At 32.4% G+C, this 22,550-nt stretch overlaps 3 protein-coding genes across 12 annotated transcripts in view; 1 reads left to right on the top strand and 2 right to left on the bottom strand.

Moving 5' to 3' along the window:
• The window catches only part of LOC143053859 (ATP-dependent 6-phosphofructokinase-like), a 38,752-nt gene extending 33,663 nt beyond the window's left edge, over nucleotides 1–5,089 (bottom strand). For 6 of the 9 annotated variants that reach the window (XM_076226651.1, XM_076226657.1, XM_076226653.1 and 3 more), the window contains exon 1: nucleotides 4,844–5,088. In XM_076226651.1, the coding sequence (XP_076082766.1) occupies nucleotides 4,844–4,982 (139 nt within the window). In that variant the 5' untranslated portion in view covers nucleotides 4,983–5,088. Of the gene's footprint in view, nucleotides 1–4,843 lie in introns of all 9 variants that reach the window. The other 3 variants (XM_076226649.1, XM_076226650.1, XM_076226654.1) reach the window with 1 other exon arrangement.
• A 143-nt stretch (nucleotides 5,090–5,232) lies between these two features.
• LOC143053861 (large ribosomal subunit protein eL19-like) lies at nucleotides 5,233–14,342 on the top strand. Its single transcript, XM_076226659.1, has 4 exons — nucleotides 5,233–5,369; nucleotides 8,924–9,030; nucleotides 10,954–11,197; nucleotides 14,085–14,342. The coding sequence occupies exons 1-4, from the start codon at nucleotides 5,365–5,367 to the stop codon at nucleotides 14,320–14,322; spliced, it is 594 nt and encodes a 197-aa protein (XP_076082774.1). The 5' UTR covers nucleotides 5,233–5,364; the 3' UTR covers nucleotides 14,323–14,342.
• A 6,040-nt stretch (nucleotides 14,343–20,382) lies between these two features.
• The window catches only part of LOC143053858 (17-beta-hydroxysteroid dehydrogenase 13-like), a 7,474-nt gene continuing 5,306 nt past the window's right edge, over nucleotides 20,383–22,550 (bottom strand). The window contains exons 5-6 of one of the 2 annotated variants that reach the window (XM_076226648.1): nucleotides 21,824–21,940; nucleotides 20,383–20,559 (exon numbers count right to left, since the gene is read on the bottom strand). In XM_076226648.1, coding sequence (XP_076082763.1) covers nucleotides 20,478–20,559; nucleotides 21,824–21,940 — 199 coding nt within the window. In that variant the 3' untranslated portion in view covers nucleotides 20,383–20,477. The remainder of the gene's footprint in view (nucleotides 20,560–21,823; nucleotides 21,941–22,550) is intronic. The other variant, XM_076226647.1, reaches the window with a different exon arrangement.

Below are 22,550 nucleotides of genomic sequence, written 5' to 3'. Positions count from 1 at the left end.
AAAGTGTAATTTTTTGAAGCCCAAAATAGCCCTACATGTATGAATAGGAAATCAAGAATTTGAATTATACTAAAAATCCATGTTATTATTTAATATTTCATTGTTATCTATATACCATTATATTATATACTGTGTATATCATTCTATTCTTGTATCACCTATATCCAATATACAATGTATCTAAAAATTATTAATAATGATCATCAGACTGCAATTAGTGCTACCTACATGTATAACCTGATAACAATTAACATCAATATTAATTAAACTGTCAGATTATAAATAGAAATTAGAATATGTGGTATGAGTGCCAATGAGACAGTCCTCCTATAAATGGATTAATAATTGCATGTTTGATTGATTGATTTTTGGTGTTATAACACCACTTTTAAGCACTGAGTTCAGGCTATTTCGTGGTGGCCAGTTTTTATTGGTGGAGGAAGCTGGAGCCCCCAGAGAAAACCATGACCTTTGATAGGAAAACTGATAATCCTAGTCAAATAAATTTGGAGTCGAGTACACCCGCATGAGCGGGGTTTGTACTCACAACCTCAGTGTTCACTGCCTAGTGATATTTTATGTATTTTTGTACATGAACAGATAATATTCCATTCCATTCCTCAACACATACGATTTACGACTAATATACTTAAGATCAATTCTATTTTTTTTTCTTGGATTTTAATTTTTATCTTAATCTTAAACATAAAAAGTCAGAGCTCAGACATAAATAAGTCTGAATCTGCTTTTGACTCATAGAGGTTTAAATTTGTAAGTTTTAGGATTTGTCTCCCTTTAATGTAAGACAAAATAGGACTTTAATAAGTCAAATATTGTTAAGCAAGAAATAATTGACCAGAATAAAAAAGTTGCGAATATCAACTCCTACAAGTTAACTTCAATACCCATGCATATTTACAAAAAAGGTCATGCATCTAAATCAAATAATGACAACATTGAAAGACAATGCTTTGTCTTCTAAAGAAAAATATGAATGAGAGTCTAAAAAATCAGAGATAATGTTAATTAACCTTACAATGCAACCACCTGGAACCACACTTAATGAGGTAAAACATCTGTGTTTACACTGTTTAGTAAGGATGTTCAATTAGACAATTAAATATAGATAGCTCAAGTCCTTGTGAACTCTCAGACAGGTTTTTGCTGTCATAGGTGGTGTACTTTGGCCACCAAGTAAAATTAAGTTTTTTCATCAACATAAATAGACCTAAACAAGTCTGTCATTTTCTGACTTAGACAAGTCTAAAATTGAAAACAATTTTTTATAATAAATACATGTTTTGACTTCTTTAAGTCAAAAACAAAAATCAACTTGTTTATGTCTGAGCTCTGACTGATAAAATGCAATTAGTTAGTATGGTTAGTGTTAGTCTTGTATGTTTTATAATTTTAGTTCTGACATTTATATGTTTTGGACTTTACATGAAGTATGACCTGAAATTTCACTGAACTAATATACATTTTTATTTAGGTGCCAGCTGAGCCATACCTCAGAGTGCCAGATTTTCTCACTGCATTAAAAACCCTTTCAGCTGTTTTGTCAGTTGGCATAATCAAAATTTTCACTCTCAATTTTATTAATCTTTTAAGTACAAAAATGTATCAAGATGATGCTACAGGTTAAATCCTTTCGAATATATTCAGAGTAATTTGATATAAAACAAATTTGTGTCTGTTTGTTATTACACAAGTGATGAACCTTGAGAAAAAGAAACTAGAGGCTCTAAAGAGCCTGTGTCGCTCACCTTGGTCTATGTGAATATTAAACAAAGGAAGCAGATGGATTCATGACAAAATTGTGTTTTGGTGATGGTGATGTGTTTGTACATCTTACTTTACTGAACATTCTTGTTGCTTACAATTATCTCTATCTATAATGAACTTGGCCCAGTAGTTTCAGAGGAGAAGATTTTTGTAAAAGATAACTTAAGATTTACGAAAAATGGTTAAAAATTGACTATAAAGGGCAATAACTCCTAAAGGGGTCAACTGACCATTTCGGTCATGTTGACTTATTTGTAGATCTTACTTTGCCGACATTTATTGCTTTTTACAGTTTATTTCTATCTATAAAAATATTCAAGATAATAACCAAAAACAGCAAAATTTCCTTAAAATTACCAATTCAGAGGCAGCAACCCAACAACGGGTTGTCCGATTCATCTGAAAATTTCAGGGCAGATAGATCTTGACCTGATAAACAATTTTACCCAGTGTCAGATTTGCTCTAAATGCTTTGGTTTTTGAGTTATAAGCCAAAAACTGAATTTTACCCCTATGTTCTATTTTTAGCTGTGGTGGCCATCTTGGTTGGTTGGCCGGGTCACGCCACACATTTTTTAAACTATCTATCCCAATGATGATTATAGCCAAATTTGGTTTAATTTGGCCCAGTAGTTTCAGAGGAGAAGATTTTTGTAAAAGATTACTAAGATTTACGAAAAATGGTTAAAAATTGACTATAAAGGGCAATAACTCCTAAAGGGGTCAACTGACCATTTCGGTAATGTTGACTTATTTGTAAATCTTACTTTGCTGAACATTATTGCTGTTTACAGTTTATCTCTATCTATGATAATATTCAAGATAATAACCAAAAACAGCAAAAATTCCCTAAAATTACCAATTCAGGGGCAGCAACTCAACAACGGGTTGTCGGATTCATCTGAAAATTTGAGGGCAGATAGATCCTGACCTGATAAACAATTTTACCCCATGTCAGATTTGCTCTAAATGCTTTGGTTTTTGAGTTATAAGCCAAAAACTGCATTTTACCCCTATGTTCTATTTTTAGCCATGGCGGCCATCTTGGTTGGTTGGCGGGGTCACGCCACACATTTTTTAAACTAGATACCCCAATGATGATTGTGGCCAAGTTTGGTTTAATTTGGCCCAGTAGTTTCAGAGGAGAAGATTTTTGTAAAAGTTAACGACGACGGACGACGACGACGACGGACGACGGACGCCAAGTGATGGGAAAAGCTCACTTGGCCCTTCGGGCCAGGTGAGCTAAAAAGTGGTTACAAAATGCATATATGCCTCAATTTTTAGTGCATGGGGTAATCAATATTTTATTTTAAATGGCTTGGACAAGCTGATATTTTCATGCATGCATTAATATAGTCCAAATAATTGTTATGTCTTAAAAAGCTTTTTCAATATTTTGTTAATGTCAATGTAGAGTCTACAAAAAGATACATTTATTTTAATGACATGCACGATTAGAATTTGTTGCCAAATAATTTTGAAAAAAAAGAAAATAAAGTATTTCAAAATAAGCATCAAAGAGTACTTGAACAAAAGTTAAAGTGCAGCTTCATAAGACACGTTTTTTTTATTTAAATTATCTTTACATGAAAAAAAAGTAAAATCACAAAAGTACTGAACTCAGAGGAAAATCAATTCTGAAAGTCCATAATCACATGGCAAAATCATATAACAAAACACATCAAAAACAAATGGACAAGAACTGTCATATTCCTGACTTGGTACAGGCATTTTCAAATGTAGAAAATGATGGATTAAGCCTGGTTTTATAGCGCTATCCCTCTCACTTTGATGACAGTCTCATCAACAAATTCTGTTATATTTACAATGATGCGTTAACTAAACAGACACAATAAATAAAAAAGTAAATATCAAAATTTTATACTACACTCATAAAATGCCATCATATTTTAAAAAGAATGTGTTAGTATTGTCTTTATGTATGGTATATATCGTGTATTGTAATAATTCATACATTGTATGCTTGATAATTTATTGAATATATTGAATAAAATATTATTATTATTATTAAAAGATATCACAAAGAGAAAACAAAAAATAAAATAGCCTTTCAAAACAACATAATGATAACTTTAATTATTTGGACAAGTTTATAGTATCAAAAGACATGACATAAAAAAAAAAAAAAACCCAAAAAACAAATGAAACAAGAACAACTAAATTGAAGGTCAATGTGGGATTCCGCTGTTATGTTTATCTTTTTAATACTGGTTAATGAAATCATTACAGTGTGTACTGGTTGGTCATTATCGCGTATGCTACGATTTTGACACGCCTACATAGCTAATAAATATTCATGACTTTATAGATAAGAACAGCACGTGTAGCCTAAACTGAGAGTTGTAGATTTGTAATGTAAATATATAGATGTAGTTTATAGAATAGAAAATTAGATCAGAAATATAGTTATTAATTATTATAAAGCCAAGCGAGTAAAACACGGATCTATCACCGCGCTTTACCATTATGTTTTAATTCGTTTTCCAGATACTGTTTGAATTTGCCATATCAGCTCACCTGGAAAACTTATTTAGATCAGTGTCTGGAAACTATGATAAATTATTCAATAACCAACTTCGATAAAGCAAGGACCCCAAAAAAAATTTATGTCCGTTAAAAGCTCATTAGAGCTTATGTTTGTCTATGTTTTATATACCATGCCGACTCTAAATAAATCTTATTTATTTATGGTCTGCAGCATAGTACCCATACCAGTTTAAACTCCAGTATAGACACCAGAGCCAGAGAATATGTGTGTCACTGTGTGGGACTATGAATATCATTTTTCTAGTACTAATTTCCAACATCCCATTTGGAATCAAATGAAGGACACTCACTAGCCCTGTAGCCTGCCATCTGTCTTTAAGACCAAACAACCAACCCACACAAAGAAGTGGCTTTAATAGACGCTTTTTTTCTTAAAAATATTTTGCAAAGTAGATTAAGTATATCAAATAACATGCTTGCAAATTTCAAGAATGTCACTGAATAATGCAATAACTATACGTGCATATTTGCGACTTATAATTTTTACCCTGTGAATCACCCCCGCTCGTGAAAACTCCGAGTGATTTGCCAGTTGCAGATCCAGCATCAAGTTCCTGTCCTTCTCTTCCAGTTTGGATCCAAATACTGTCTTTCCTTGAAAGATGCTCTCTGCTATGTTCTCCCATGATGAAGCTAGTGTGAAGGTGAGATTCTGTGTTGGGATACTGAATCGGCTGCAACCTTCAGCCGATATGACCTTCACCTTTTCACCGTTGGATAACTTCCGTCTGCTAAAACGAAAGAAGACAATTTAAACCGGAAATAGAAAAATTACCGGAAACAGACCGAATTACACACCCAAATTACCAGACTCTTACCATACTCATTTTCACTTTAAAATTAAAAAAAAATAATCAATGCGTTAAAATCATTATAGGTTTTTAAAGAGTCTTGAACAAATAAGATTGTTAAATTTGGATTATTAAGCTTAGAACTATATTTTTTGTCCCTACTTTTAACCGAATTCCTCCGCTCGTTCTCTTTCTCAACAACGTGCAACCTGCAGCCATGAGGTAAACGAAAAAACACGATTTCTCTCAAATTTCCCTATGATATAAGCATATATATTACCTATTTACTATGAAACTACTATCCTTAATTGATTTGTTATATAAATATGTCTCACAAGATACTAAAATAATATTTTAATGCTTGGTTTTGTCATTTTCAACAGTACAAATGTACTCGACGCACATGCTCCCCCTCTTTTACATAAATATCGTTTGCTCTAATTGTTATGAATCAAGCAGTATTTTAATTTAATGAATATATTATTGAAGTATCGTATGTAATATCTGGACAAGTTGGGAACACTTAGCAAGATCAGTTGTATTGATGTACAGTATCTAACCAACATTTTTGTGCAGACGAGGCCTCAAAGTTTAGTAACACCTTTTCTTATTAATCATCAGTTGAAATCTACCCACTTGTATTTACCTGTTAAATTACATACCTAAAAAAATACAGTTCAAGATACTTAGTTGAGGGTGGTAATGTGTTGTATTCGTGCAATGCGTTTTGCCTTTTTATATTTCACGTGCAGCCAAGACAAAGATCTATACATTATCCCCCGTGTTTAGTGAAATTGGTAAAAAGATCAACATGCAAGAATTGTTTAATTATTCGTTAATCATGATTTGACAATTTTATTTCACGTTCTTCCCTCTTTACGCCCCTGTTTCTTTTTATACTTTTAATTATACGAGTTTAAACAATTTGATAGAGAAAGTCTCTCCAACAAGCAATATTTTTATGGGGTTAAAAAAAACAAAAAAAAACCCTGCTGAACATAATCCAAAGGAAAAAAGAAAACGTTATAAATAGTGAAACTGAGTTACAATTGCTAGAAATCCTTGAAAAAATATTAATTTTCATGGGTATTAACTTTTTTCAAACTTTTGACTCTATATTTTCATTATAAAAAAAGCGTGTAGTGCTTGAATGCGGCTGAACATTAAACAGCCATCCAACACATTTTATGTATTTATATATAATTATAATTACTCTAAATTATATCAACACACAACATTGTTCAATTTTTGTTCTTCTGAGACTGAATTTTTACCAATCTGGTGCATCAGACTAGGGGCTAAAAGTGCAGATTCCCAAGAACGTAAATTCACAGGAATAACTGAAAAACACTTAAAAAAACTGAAATAAGCACATGTTGGTGACTTTTAAACATTGATTATAAATTGATAGTATATTACTAGTGTTTTTATACGACCGCAAAATTTGAAAAATTTTTCGTCGTATATTGCTATCACGTTGGCGTCGTCGTCGTCCGAATACTTTTAGTTTTCGCACTCTAACTTTAGTAAAAATGAATGGAAATCTATGAAATTTTAACACAAGGTTTATGACCACAAAAGGAAGGTTGGTATTGATTTTGGGAGTTTTGGTCCCAACATTTTAGGAATTAGGGGCCAAAAAGGGGCCAAATAAGCATTTTCTTGGTTTTCGCACTATAACTTTAGTTTAAGTTAATAGAAATCTATGAAATTTTGACACAAGGTTTATGACCACAAAAGAACGGTTGGGATTGATTTTGGGAGTTTTGGTTTCAACAGTTTAGGAATTAGGGGCCAAAAAAGGGCCCAAATAAGCATTATTCTTGGTTTTCGCACAATAACTTTAGTTTAAGTAAATAGAAATCAATGAAATTTAAACACAATGTTAATGACTACAAAAGGAAGGTTGGTATTGATTTTGGGAGTTTAGGTCCCAACAGTTTAGGAATTAGGGGCCAAAAAGGGACCCAAATAAGCATTTTTCTTGGTTTTCGCACCATAACGTTAGTATAAGTTAATAGAAATCTATGAAATTTAAACACAAGGTTTATGACCATAAAAGGAAGGTTGGTATTGATTTTGGGAGTTTTGGTCCCAACAGAATAAGGAGCCCAAAGGGTCCAAAATTAAACTTTGTTTGATTTCATCAAAATTGAATAATTGGGGTTCTTTGATATGCCGAATCTAACTGTCATGACTGTGTATGTAGATTCTTAACTTTTGGTCCCGTTTTTAAATTGGTCTACATTAAGGTCCAAAGGGTCCAAAATTAAACTTAGTCTGATTTTGACAAAAAATGAATCAGTTAGGTTCTTTGATATGCTGAATCTAAAAATGTACTTAGATTCTTGATTATTGGCCCAGTTTTCAAGTTGGTCCAAATCGGGGTCCAAAATTAAACTTTGTTTGATTTCATCAAAAATTGAATAAATGGGGTTTGATATACCAAATCTTACTGTGTATGTAGATTCTTCATTTTTGGTCCTGTTTTCAAATTGGTCTACACTAAAGTCCAAAGGGTCCAAAATTAAACTTAGTCTGATTTTAACAAAAATTGAAATCTTGGGGTTCTTTGATATGCTGAATCCAAAAATGTACTTAGATTTTTTATTATGGGCCCAGTTTTCAAGTTGGTCCAAATCAGGATCTAAAATTATTATATTAAGTATTGTGCAATAGCAAGTCTTTTCAATTGCACAGTATTGCACAATGGCAAGAAATATCTAATTGCACAATATTGTGAAATAGCAATTTTTTTTTTAATTAGAGTTATCTTTCTTTGTCCAGAATAGTAAGCAAGAAATATCTAATTGCAAAATATTGTGCAATAGCAAGATTTTTTTTAATTGGAGTTATCTTTCTTTGTCCAGAATCAACTTAAATCTTTGTTATATACAATATACAATGTATATTCACTTTTTACTACCAACTGATAAATTAAAATAATCTTTACCATTCAGTGATAACAAGCAGTTTTTTTACATCTTAATATTTTATGATGTATTTAAATGAGTAGTTATTGTTGCAAACTCCATTAGAAATTTAAATTGAGATTAGTTTTGGAATAAGGGAAAGGGGGATGTGATTAAAAAAATTGGGTTCAATTTTTCTCATTTGAAATTTCATAAATAAAAAAGAAAATTTCTTCAAACATTTTTTTGAGAGGATTAATATTCAACAGCATAGTGAATTGCTCTAAGAGAAAACAAAAATTTTAAGTTCATTAGAACACATTCATTCTGTGTCAGAAACCTATGCTGTGTCAACTATTTAATCACAATCCAAATTTAGAGCTGAATCCAGCTTGAATGTTGTGTCCATACTTGCCCCAACTGTTCAGGGTTCAACCTCTGCGGTCGTATAAAGCTACGCCCTGCGGAGCATCTGGTTGATAACTTAAAATGATTTACAGTTTGGGGTAAGTTCATAAAGATCATTATATATATAGTTTGTAATGATCTTTATGAACATGTACCTGCTTTCTTTATATAATAATCAATGTTTTAAAGGTAACAGTAAAAATTGTTTCGGGGTTGGGAAAATTTAAGTAATTTTATATAGTCGTATATGGACAAGTTTTGGTATTAAGTTTCTGAACAAGTAGATGAAAAAATTGCTGGCACAGATCTAGACTGTGCTACATTTAAAAGAATGACTGTTTCCCCTCCCTAAGTCTGACGAAAAAGGTGAGCAAAAGGAATATTATATATTGAAAATGTACATTTCTGGAATATCAAAGGCTTGTTTAAATTAATTTTATTTCTCTATTTTTGTAGCACCCTAAGGTTGCAGAAACGGTTGGCCGCAGCCGTTCTCAAATGTGGAAAAAATAAAGTTTGGTTGGATCCAAATGAAACAAATGAAATAGCAAACGCTAACTCAAGTAAGTTTAATCGACAAAAAATTTTATTAAATGATCAACAATTTACTTAAGAGACTAAGATATTAAGGTGGCTTTAACCCTTTCACCGATTGCTGCCCAGACAGAAGCTACTCTGAGACGATAGCTTCCCTGGCTACTTTTACTCAAGTGGGAGATCTTCATAATAAATGTCAATAAAAACTTGTTTGTAGTTATTTGTGTATTTATTTCATTCACCAAGACAATGTTCACAGTTTTGTTTATGTTTTGATAATTTTTTCTTCATAAATATTCAAATTTTCAAATTTTCGGCATTATTTATGTGAAATTCTCAAAATTCTGCTTTTTGACCCCAAATCGTAATTTTTTAACCCATAACGGCAAAATTTTGAAAAAATTTATGAGGCTGTACAAATTCCTCACACTGAACGATGTCCATTCCAAGTGTTTTGTACATAAAACGACATTTTATGTAAAAAAAAGTATACTAGTTTGGCTTCAATTCTTCCATATTCTTTCAAAAAAAAATGTTCCCTCATTTCAAATTCTCGTACATTCCGTAAATTTCCTTCTATTTTGACAAGGTTTTCAACAAACGAAAGCGTCATGTTTACACTTTCATCCGGGTATTCATCAAAGAAAGATAACTCATGTTTGCACTGTTTTGAGCGGGAAATATAAAAGATGTATTCTGATCCCGGTAAAACGGGACTCATCGTCAGCTGTCTGAAGCGTGAATCCCGTTAAACCGCGACTCATCGGCGAAAGGGTTAAGGGAATTATGCTTGTTAAAGAATATAGGATTGTTAAAAAAATGCAAGAAACTATTAACTCATTCTCCATTCAATTTGGATTAAACTTGATCAATGCAAAGACGGAAATTTTATAACAAGATTGTTGATTGGTAACCGTTTGATACTCTACTTGATCAACTTGAGCAAGAGTGGTGTACATGTATACAAAATGTAGATGAAACGAGTGCTTTGGAAGAAATAGAAACAAGCTAAGCTATATAAACATGTGAAGATCAACCTTTATGGCAGTATTCGTTAATATTGAGAATGATGATGAATTATATTTAATGTCTGAACATATGAGAGATTGCAGTGCCATCATTGCTTTTCTTTGAATCGATCAATATGCCTGAATTCTCATAAAATTAACACCTGCTATATTTTTGTGAAACATTCAAAATTCCTGAATCTCACAAGATTAACATGGATTCTCTGTAGATCAGCAAAAGTTTAACTTGCAGTCTGAGGAGGTCCAATAAAGATTTTTGACAAACTTGTTAACTTTGCATAAATATCATATATTGAAAGTACACAAAAATAAGTGTTAAATTGATTCAAATGTTCTTTTTGTTGTAATACATTGTAACATTCAGCGTATGTGTACATTCTAACCCTATCTTAAAACTTGTTGCTAATCAATAAAATGTTGTTATAAAGGATTACCTCTGTTATAAATCATGTCTTTTGGAATCTGGTGGACTATCGATGTCTTTTAAATTAAGTTGTATTTTTTCATTTTGGTGAAAAATATTAAACATAATTGTACTTTCAAGCCTTGTGCAATCATGCATTAAAGAAACATTTTGCCCTCCAGTTGACCATGCATACCTTTGTAAAAAATAAACACATATATATATATATAGAAGTGTAAGCTATGATAGTGATTTACAATTTTGAGAATGATGATGAGTTATATTAAATGTCTGAACATATGAGAAATTGCAGTGCCATCATTGCTCTTCTTTGAATCAATTAATACACCTGAATTCTCACAATTAAAATACAATGTACATGTACCATTTTCTTGTTAAGACACCCAAATTCTAACAAATCACCATGTTCATGAAAAAAAAAATGTACTGCACTTTTGTAACCCGCAATTACCAGCAGGTAACTTTAAACATGTAGTATTATCTTCATTTGTCTTCAGGACAGAACATCAGAAAGTTGGTAAAAGATGGTTTGATCATCCGTAAACCTGTGGCAGTACACTCCAGAGCTCGTGTAAGGAAAAATGCTCTTGCAAGAAGGAAAGGACGTCACATGGGCCATGGTAAAAGGAAGGGTACGGCCAATGCTCGTATGCCTGTCAAAATTTTATGGATTCGAAGAATGAGAGTCCTGAGAAGATTGTTAAAAAGATACAGAGAAGCCAAGAAAATCGACAAGCACTTGTAAGATGTTGTTTCATATATAGCACAAATGCAGCTTGTCCTTCATACACCTCCAGTAAACAAAATTTTGCAAAAACTCACTAGTCCGAATGAAATTTTACTAGTCTGGGGCATCGGACTAGTGGCTAACCGTGCAGACTGTACACCTAATTATATATAAACATAACTGAAAACCAGTTTATTATAATGGTCATAAGTGCATTATTACAATAATCCAGTTTGTCTGTTTATGATTAGACAAAATAATAGATTTTGTATCTATGTATCACTGTTAAAGAAAAGACTAATCAAAAGAGCTTTGGAAGAGCAACCCATCATGCCATCATGTATAGATTAGCATGCATGTAAGGCAATTTTTGTAAATATTGAGAGTGATGATGAGTTTTTGTCTCGTTCGTATGAGAAATTGCAGTGGCAACATTGTTATTTTCTTTGAATCAACCTAGACACCTGAACTCTCACAAAAACTCAATCAATACTGCAAAGAAATTTACAAAATAGAAGGTTGAACAACCTGGACAAATGCTAAACAATCATGTTGCACATCTTAAATTATTTCCATTGCAGACTGATTTTTAACCTGGTTTTAACTGAATTATGTCCTGAACATTTTTTTGACATTTGTTAGGATACCAAAAGAAATATAGTAAATCAGAGTTTTATCACTTTTTATCGAACTGTTTCCCTGTAATTTATTTGAGAAACACATTTATAAGAAAGGTGTTAGGATATTGGTCTTTAGACTTGTAGTTTGAAAAGATTTTGGTGCAGACAGCCTACATTGCTTTAGATCTGTACTGGACATCAAATGCTTTTTGTCAGTTTTCATTCAGGCTTTCATAAATCATATACACATGAATGTCTGGAAAGCAGAGGGGAACCCAATTGCAATTTAGAGCAATCAAACTGCAATGCTTTTAATAGATTAAAACTTATTGCCGTATGGCGTATTTGTCAATATTGTGAGTGATGATGAGTTTTTGTCTCGTTCGTATGAGAAATTGCAGTGGCAACATTGTTATTTTCTTTGAATCAACCTAGACACCTGAACTCTCACAAAAACTCAATCAATACTGCAAAGAAATTTACAAAATGCAAGGTTGAACAACCTTGACAAATGCTAAACAATCATGTTGCACATCTTAAATTATTTCCATTGCAGACTGATTTCTAACCTGGTTTTAACTGAATTATCTCAAATGCATTGAACATTTTTTTGACATTTGTTAGGGTACCAAAAGAAATATAGTAAATCAGAGTGTTGTCACTTTTTATCGAACTGTTTCCCTGTAATTTATTTGAGAAACACATTTATAAGAAAGGTGTTAGAATATTGGTCTTTCAAAGACTTGTAGTTTGAAAGGATATTGGTGCAGACAGCCTACATTGCTTTAGATCTGTACTGTACATCAAATGCTTTTTGTCAGTTTTCATTCAGGCTTTCATAAATCATGTACACAGGAATGTCTGGAAAGCAGGGGGGAACCCAATTGCAATTTAAAGCAATCAAACTGCAATGCTTTAATAGATTAAAACTCATTGCCGTATGGCGTATTTGTCAATATTGTGAGTAATGATGAGTTTTTGTCTCGTTCGTATGAGAAAGTGCAGTGGAAACATTGTTATTTTCATTGAATCAACCTAGACACCTGAACTCTCACATTACCTCTCAATCTATACTGGAAAGAAATTAACAGACTGGAAAGTTAAACAACCTTGAAAAATGCTAAACAATAACGTTAACCATCAGCTTTTTAACAAAACTTAAAAATTCAGTTCCATTACAGCATGAGCTTATGGAAACATGTTTTTGACGAGGTTAATTTATAGATATACAAAAAATGTAGTAAATCAAATGCCTCTTGTCAAATTACATTCAGAATTTATTAATTCTACTTCACAAAAGCAGGGGCAAACCCAAGAGATTGAGAAATGGCAGTGTTTGTCAATATTGTGAGTAATGATGAGTTTTTGTCTCGTTCGTATGAGAAACTGCAGTGGAAACATTGTTTTTTTCTTTGAATCAACCTAGACACCTGAACCCTCACAAATTGACTCAAGTTTCTGACTTGAGTACAAGTATTGATTTGAATTTTCTTGTGTAGCTTTATTTGTTTACCACAATAAAATTTCAAACAAAACTCACTAATTGTAGTTTGGTTATGAACTGTTGCATCTTTTTCTTTTGATAATCGTAGTGTTAAATAAACACTTGTCTGTTGTTTAAAGCATTTTGGTGACCTTTTTTTTTTTAAACTTTTACCAGTCTCTGACAAACTGTTAGTCTGTCTGACTGAAAAAGAATTAAGACCTTTTATTCTTCATTCATTTTTATTTTCAACTAAAAAAATCTTAAATTTTCTTTTTATATAGAATGGGGGTATTGCAGCCTTTTCAGTCTTAATATTAATAAAATAAAAATTACATATTTGGAGTGATGATGAGTTTTTTGTCTCGTTCGTATGAGAAAGTGCTTTGTCATTTTCTGTGAATCAACCTAGACACCTGAACTCTACATTATATTTTCTTTAAATTAATTAAGCCACATTGAACTTTCTTTGAAACAATCCAGACACATGAAGATTATGATTAAAAAAGGATAAAAGGTGCTATTACTATTACAATATATACAAACTCAATTAATTTGATACTCATGTATATGTACATCACACAATTCAAAAATTTCAGAGAATTTTAGTATGATGTCACATAATTAATGACCTCTATGCTGATTAGAGTTTCACACAATTCAGATTCAAATATTTTCTCCTTATAGATTTCAAAGAAATTTTGATCAATGTCGCATAATGAATTGCCTAGATGTATATTGCAGTTCTACATGTAATTTTATGAAGTTTTTAAAATGTTCTGCTTTATTTTTTTTTAGGTACCATGAATTATACATGAAATGTAAAGGTAATGGTTTCAAGAACAAACGAGTCTTGATGGAACATATTCACAAGAGGAAGGCAGAGAAGAGCAGAAGCAAGCTTCTCAGTGACCAAGCCGAGGCTAGGAGAACGAGAGTCAAGGAGGCTCGTAAGCGTCGTGAGGAGCGTATCAAAACAAAGAAGGAAGAACTGCTCAAGTCTTTCTCTGAAAAGGAAGAACCTGCTAAGAAATAAATGACAGTGCTCTTAACTTATTTCATCTCTTCATTTTGTCCATATCTTCATAGTCATTTCACCATGAAAACAAACAACAATAAAAAAACAAAAACACGAAAAAGTCAAATGATTAAGAAGTTGCTTTTAAAAGGGTAAATGGAAATATAGGTTATTCATCAGTGAGAAAGCAAAAGAATGACACTTAAACTGGCAATCAAATTCATAAATATGCAAGATGCACTGTCAATAAGACCACAAGAAATTGTTGACAAAAGACCAGAAAAAATCACCACAGGAGTTCAACAATGAACAATAGCCTCTACAGTATATCAGGTGGTTTATTTCAACTCTCTTGGTTGTGCTTTATGATGGTGATAATACATGTAGATCTCACTGAAACATTGTGTATTCTCCAGGAACACATAAGTCTTGGGTAGATCACTGAAATATTCTTCTGTTTATTAAGGAAATAATGCATCATAAAAAATAATTCTTTTGTCAACCTGAGTTTAAACATTTTAATTGGTACCAACCTTCACCCTCATCTGAATCAACAGTTTAACATCACAACATAATTGGTTTATGCCCTTTTATAAACATAAGAATTGTTGAATTTTTAGTTTCCTTTCTGTAACTTACTTTGCGTTAACAAGATGTTATGAAACTTATACACAATGCTTATTACCGTAAAATACAAATCCACTTTGAATTTTAGTGGTGTCACCTTTACCGTTCTAAAATTATACTCGTTTACAAACGGAAAAATTGTGGAACTTCATTTCTGTTCTGGCTTAAGTAAGCCTCAACCAAATGTTATGAGACTAAGACGCAATACTTATCACTGTGGATTCATTATTTGTTGGATACCAATTTAAATGGGTTCATATAGGTTCAGGTAAACAACAAATTCAAAAGATTAGCAAAACCACACAATCAAATATCCAAGAATTTTTTAGCAATCAACAAAAAATAAATTAATCCAAGGTACAAAAAAATCTCTGATCAAGTACAAATAAGGGTATCATCACTTTTTTACCTTTCTACTGTTATGACCCTCTTTAACTAAGTGATATGCAACTTGGGGGCATCATCTGTGTCACATGGACACATTCTCCATTTATTTCATATTGCACTGCTTGGAAAAATTGTTTTATCTTGTGTAATGCACACTTGTGAGTAAAAGAACAATAATCATTATACCCCCTGCTTTAAAAAAAAAAAAAGGGGGGGTATACTGTTTTACCTCTGTCTATCCGTCCGGCCCATGAATATTTTTCTCATGAACTACTTTGACAAGGATTTATGAAATTTGGTTTCAGGGTTTATATATGTAAGTTGTACTGTGTGATGTGTTTTCAGATTCATCTCTCAACAACTCCCTGTTTACAGAACACTTGTACCATTTTTTTGTCACATTTTTATCTGGAACTACTTATCACCCCAAATTTTCAACAGCAATTTTCCAAGCGCTTGGATAATTTCAGTGCACCGTTACGATTCAAATATGATGTAATGGTATAGAAAAACCTTGCAGCTGAGTAACTATTGACTAACGAATTTACCTATATCTGCTGTTGCCATATTGGGATAGTCGTAATTCCAGTTTATACGATTATCTCTTTAATACCAATGTATATTCTCAAAAGCTTTATATTTTAGAAGATGGATGCTTCATACTTTATATATAGATGCCTCATGTTACGATGCTTTCTTCAGTTAGATGTCCAATGTCTTGAACTCATTTTCATGGTTCAGTGACTAAATGAAAAAAAAGTTAATTTTTTTTTGTAATGTTTAATTCACTATATTTGGTATGTGCATACCTTGTAAGGTCTTCATGGATCAGTAAAATATAAGTTTGGGTGGTCAAGTCCATATCCCTGATACTATAAGCAATACGCCTAGTATATTCGGTATGGAAGGACTGTGAGGTGTCATCTGACCTTGACCTTATTTTCATGGTTCAGTGGTTATAGTTTCAATTTTTGTCGAGCCTGCAACTTTTGTTGCAGAAAGCTTGACATAGGGATAGTGATCTGGCGGCGTTAGCTAACTTCTTAAAAGCTTTATATTTTAGAAGGTGAAAGACCTGGATGCTTCATACTTTGTATATAGATGCCTCATGTTACGAAGTTTCCGTCAGTCACATATCCAATGTACTTGACCTCATTTTCATGGTTCAGTGACTACTTGAAAAAAAAGTTCAGATTTTTTGTAATAAAGAAATCTCTCTTATTATAAGTAATAGGATAATTATATTTGGTATGTGCGTACCTTGCAAGGTCCTCATGCCCGTCAAACAGTTTTCACTTGACCTCGACCTCATTTCATGGATCAGTGAACAAGGTTAAGTTTTGGTGGTCAAGTCCATATCTCCGATACTATAAGCAATAGGGCTAGTATATTCGGTGTATGGAAGGACTGTAAGGTGTACATGTCCAACTGGCAGGTGTCGTCTAACCTTGACCTCATTTTCATGGTTCAGTGGTTATAGATAAGTTTTTGTGTTTGGTCTGTTTTTCTCATACTTTATGCAATAGGTCTACTATATGTGTTGTATGGAATGATTGTAAGGTGTACATGTCTAGCGGGCAGATATCATCTGACCTTGACCTCATTTTCATGGTAATCAGTGGTCAAAGTTAAGTTTTTGAGTTTTGGTCTCTTTATCTAATACTATAAGCCATATGTCAACTATATTTGGTGTACAGAAATATTTTATGATCTATATGTCAGTGGTCAATGCTTTCTTTTCTTCATGAGGTCTTTTTTTGACACGAGCAATAGTCAATATTTGTATCCTGTAGTGTATTGTATGAAATATATTAGTAGGCAAGACTTTTCAGCGTGTGCACTCTATTTGTATTTAATTGACTATCTAATTTGCGGGAGATCGTTTCATGTTTCCAAAGCGGATCATACTAGGGTAGAAAATTGGTATTTGTTGCTTCTCCTGTAAGCACACATGTAGAGCTTGAAAAATAGTCTGTGTCGCAAAGTAAGAGTAGTATGGTCGGACAGAATGGTCTGTCTTACTGCCTACAGCTCCCTTTTTATTACAAGTAAATAAAATGACTTTTTGTTCGTCTAGATTAAAACCGAATTTACATATCTCATCATTTTCTTGTTCATATATGCTTGGAATATGTGTTGCTGGTGTTAAAACACCAATCCATCAGTATTATTTGCTCCACTTTCCTTTAATAAATATATAAAAGGGTCGTAGTGTAAGGGGACGACCATTTGATATTCTGGGGGGGGGGCAGGAGGATTTGTTTTTGATCGGTTATTTATTTTTGTAAATTAAGAGGACAGGTTATCTATTTTCTTCACTATTGAAGCTAGATTTTTAATTTTCATTAAACAGAGGGACTGATTATTTATTTTCACAACTATATTTATAATATTCGTAAAGTTTAACGTAAAATTTTTAAATTATTTGTTTATAATAAATAATGCATGTATAATCAAGTCATTTATATGGTTGATTGATTGTTGGTTGCTTTACGCCGCATTAGCACAAAAAGGCTATATCGCGGCGATCCGGCAAGTCATTATGTAAATGTACCATTTAATCAGAATTAATCATCATCTTCTGCATAAAGGAACCTTCTATATTGCCAACTGCATATACATGTATTGCATACATACACAGTATTTAATTTTGTTGTATCTTGCCTTTTTAAAGTATTAGCAAACCTGTTTTGAAGGGTTTTGGAGCCACTGGAGGCCCAAGAAGCTGTAGAACAAATGATGCAAAATCATGCTTTCTGGGTGTTCCCCAGACCCTTTCTTAATCTGAAAATGCCAGTTCTGTAATAAAAGTGAGGTAAGTGTTCCTGAGAAAAAAAACTCGAGTTAAATGAAACCAATCTTCAGACATTTCAAGTATATTTAAATAATATTTATACATTTATTATTAAAAGATTTGGGAAGTGTTTCCCGATTTTTATTGGTGAAAAGATGAATTTATGAAGAATATGGTGCCATCTCATACTTTCGATTAGACATGCTGAGTTATTTATTTTCAAAACATTGCAAGTCAGGTAATTCATTTTCAAACTACCACAGAACGAACCATCTATTTTTGTGATAATCAAGGCTGAGTTATTTATTTTCGAAATCCTCCTGTCCCCCCCCCCTCCCCCAGAATATCAAATGGTCGTTCCCTAAGAGGTACATATATGTCCTGGTAAAAATAGCTCCATTCTTACATCATTGTGGTCCATGTTCCACGGTCAGATAAGATTCACATCGTGGGTGAAGATGTTTAGGTTATGATGGATTCGATGTTACCAGCCAAGAAAAATGCGTAAACGACAGATTCGTGGAAATGATGGACCAAACACTCTTTGACTAGCTTTTATGGCACAAAATCCAAAGTAATCAAATGAAAAGAAATACATAGGAGGCAATACAACTGGCTAAAAGAAAGAAACGTATGAAGTCTTCAAAACTCTGCTGTTCATTCTGGTAAATTCTTACTGCATTTGTCAAATCCTCTCTCGTAACTTTATGATCTTTTATAAAGTATAATATTAGAATTGTAGATGAAGAAACTTTTACCCTTATGCCAATTCCTGCAAAGAGTACTAACAGGCTAACTAGCAGACCATGTCTTACTAGCTGATGTATTGATATATAAAACACATCAATATAAACGCTGCTGGATGAATATGCTTCGCCAATGCTGAAGCATGTCTTGTAACTGCCATAAAGACGATGTGTGGACATCTTTCATCCATCATTTCTTGGTTTTTCTACAATCATTATCGTCAAACCTCGGGTGACTTCGCTGTTCTATCCATCTGTAAGATGGAGGTATGGAATCGACCTTCAACGGCGAGCAAAGCCCCGATGATCGATGCCGCATAGTCAGCTATATTCTATAGCCAATAGCTTGCTTACATAGAGAACGTGTCAACTACTTATTTAACTGCTTGTGGCGAATATTTCAATTTTGTTGGAAGGTAGATTTTGCACTAGTTTTTCTGCATTATCTGATAGGATCGAAGAGTTGTCTTAAAAAGTTATAAACCTTAGCATCTGTACTTATTCAAGCACATAGATACAACTATTGATACTATTCAAATATAGCCTTTGTATGAGGTCGATACAAGGATATATTGACCTGAAAGAAGTATATTGACTGAGGACGAAGTCTGAGGTCGATATACTTCTTTGGGTCGATATATCCTGTATTGACCTCATACAAAGGCTATATTTGCTATATTATTAATTTCTGACCATATTTGTATCAAAATCGTCATTTAGGATTGTTGGAATTTTATAGATATTACATTGTCTCCTTGACAATAACAGCATATAAGTTGTTATTTCATTTACTTTTTTTTTTGACATCTTATGTATTTGAAGATTTTTTTCGTCAAATAATCGATCACAGATATCAAAATTGCTTGTAAAAGTTTATTTATATGTTCTATCAAACTTTTATCTATCAAAACTTCTTAAGTAGCGGTTGTTCCACTTTTTTTGTGTGAAAATTTACTATTGGTGACATATATAAGAAATGTAATATACTTTGACAGACGGTAAGATTGAAAAAAATGTTACATACATTTGAAAATCTTCCAATTCACTCAATTTATATGTTCATATCATATTAAAGTTTGATGTCAAATAAAAGCTGATACATCACCATTTTTTTTATGATATCTTCATTCGGGAATCTATTATAAGCGTTCCCGTGTTTGAGAATGAAAAAGAAAAAAAAACGAAAATCACACTTTAACGCGATTTTACAAAAAAAAACTGCACCGTGGGAAAACTCTACGACAGGGCTAAAATGATGAAAGTATAATGTTTACTCTATTTTCATGCGAATTTTCAGCCCTGAGGTATTTCGGTCCATTAAACTCTTTAAATAAGGGACTTTTCCCGATTTGTCACTCCACTATTAACAATATACACATTTATAGTGCATGTGTGAATTACATGGCTTCAATGTTTTAAGAAAATTATCAGTTATGCTTTTGCATACGTGTTACATTACTAAACATTATACTGTTAATTTTCTGGTATGTTGTATCAGGAATATAATATATGCTGTTCCCAGGTGTATAATAAAAACAATCATTATCATGTACGACATTCACTACAAATGTACTCGATGTTTCAACTTTAATTTGTTCATTTTTATTTCATTCAAATATCTAGGAGTTCGGATCGATATCGTATTGTGGGATAATACCTTCAGATTCTTTCACCCATCTTTCAAACTTGCGTGGGGAAAACCTAAAATAAGAGAAAACAATTAAGCAAATACTAGTAGCATCCGAAATAAATGAAATATTATTGTCAAATTTTAGTCCAACTTTTATTGTGAAATCTTTATTTTCGATCGTTATTTTTGTTAAGCCTGCGACTTCTGTCGCCAAAGCTTGAAGTAGGGATAATGATCCGCTGATGGCGTCGTCGCATCAGCGTTATCTCACTTTTTAAAAGCTTTACATTTTAGAGAAGTTTGAAGATCTGGATGATTCATACTTAGTATATAGATGCCTTACGTTATGAAGTTTCCGTCTGTCATATGTCCATTGTCCTTCACCTCCTATTCATGGTACTTGAAAAACGTTTAGATTTTTTTATAATGTTAATCTTTTTCCTATTAATATCGTAACTATTTTTAGTATGTGCGTACATTGCAAGGTCCTCATGTCCGTCAGACAGTTTAAACATACTCCTCATTTCATGGATCAGTGTGAGTGAACAAGGTTAAGAGTTCGTGGTCAAGGTCATTTAGCAGATACTTTAAGCAATACTATGATGTCGTCTTTACTTAGATATTTGGTGAATGGAACTGACTATTGTAAAGTGTACATGTCCAACTGACAATTAAGTGTCATCTAACCTTGATCTCATTTTTATGTTTTTTGTGGGTTTTTTTCGGTTTTTTTTTCTTATACTATATTCAATATGTCAATTATATTTGGCGTATATAGATTTCGTATTGTGTGCAAGTCAGTCTCGCAGGATTTTTTTACCTTGACCTATTTCACGTTTCATTGCTCAGTATTTAGTTTCTGTGTTTTGGTTTGTTTTTCTTAAACTAAAAACAATATGGTAACTATATGTATTGTAAGGAAGGATTGTCAGGTGTATGTCTGTTTGGCAGGTATCATCTGACCTTGACCTCATTATAATGATTCATTTGTCAATGTTAAGTTTTCATTGTTTTAAAAGTTTGTTTCTTAATAAGATACTATAAGGTCAATTATATTTAATGCATATATTGATTTTAAGGTGCACATGTCTGTCTGGCTGGCAAGGTTCATTTGACCATGACCTCATTTTGCATTCATTTAAAATAACTCCATAGCTTTAACACATTTGTTCTATGGTCTTCTACTTTCAAAATTAACACAAATTCTCAGTCAATTGTCAAACATGGAAATATGTCAAATATTATCATAAACAGAGATTGTTTTATTTACGCACAACTTTTGAGTTCCTCAATTTAAGACGCATAAGGGATATCGAATCAACTATCATAACTTACATTTGTAGTTTCAAACCAAGATGGAGGATCCTAGGTATATACACGTGTTCTTCTTCATACTGGATACCTTTAACAACTTCAACAGCAACAGTATCAGGAGTTAGTATTGTCGTTATTCTTTAAAAGAAAGATTGAATAACTCTACAGAGAGCGAAATAATATTGTATGTTTATTTATGTACCAAGTAAGGAATATGACAGTTGTTATCCATTAGTTTGATCTGTTTGGGCTTTTGATTTTGAACTTTCCGTTTTGAATTTCCCTCGAAATTCGGTATTTTTGTGACTTTTTTTTATATCAATTATATATATTTGATACTAGTACTGTGAAAGTCCTAGACCATATAAAAAAGAAGATGTGGTATGATTGCCAATGAGACAACTATCCACAAAAGACCAAAATGACACAGTTTTTTTTAATATAGAATCGGACATATATGATCGGACACCGAATATACATATGCATTCCTGTTTCTTATTTGAAAATGGTACTTCTATTCATCATTATGCCATAATGACCTTTCAATCTTTCAGGATCAGCTTTTTTGTAGAAGATTAAGCAAATGTCAAGCAAGCAGTAAACTCAGTCTAATTTTATAAAATTAACTATGCTAAGAAAACAACCATTTAACTTCAAAAGGGGGTTATTGTTTTCTCCTAAAAAAAATTCTGATACCCAATCTGACGGGGGAAATATTTTTGTTCAGGCAGAGTACAATAAAAAATAT

This window comes from Mytilus galloprovincialis, chromosome 12, assembly GCF_965363235.1.
Source record: "Mytilus galloprovincialis chromosome 12, xbMytGall1.hap1.1, whole genome shotgun sequence".
Classification (NCBI taxonomy): Eukaryota; Metazoa; Mollusca; class Bivalvia; order Mytilida; family Mytilidae; genus Mytilus; species Mytilus galloprovincialis.
The sequence above is the reverse complement of the archived record's forward strand: the minus strand, read 5'-3'. Positions and strand labels throughout refer to the sequence as shown.

What these genes read in the sequence shown, in the direction of transcription:
- LOC143053861 (XM_076226659.1), top strand. An exon ending in AATAGCAAACGCTAACTCAA is followed by an intron (nt 9,031 to 10,953) that starts GTAAGTTTAATC and finishes ATTTGTCTTCAG; the next exon opens with GACAGAACATCAGAAAGTTG. An exon ending in AAGAAAATCGACAAGCACTT is followed by an intron (nt 11,198 to 14,084) that starts GTAAGATGTTGT and finishes ATTTTTTTTTAG; the next exon opens with GTACCATGAATTATACATGA.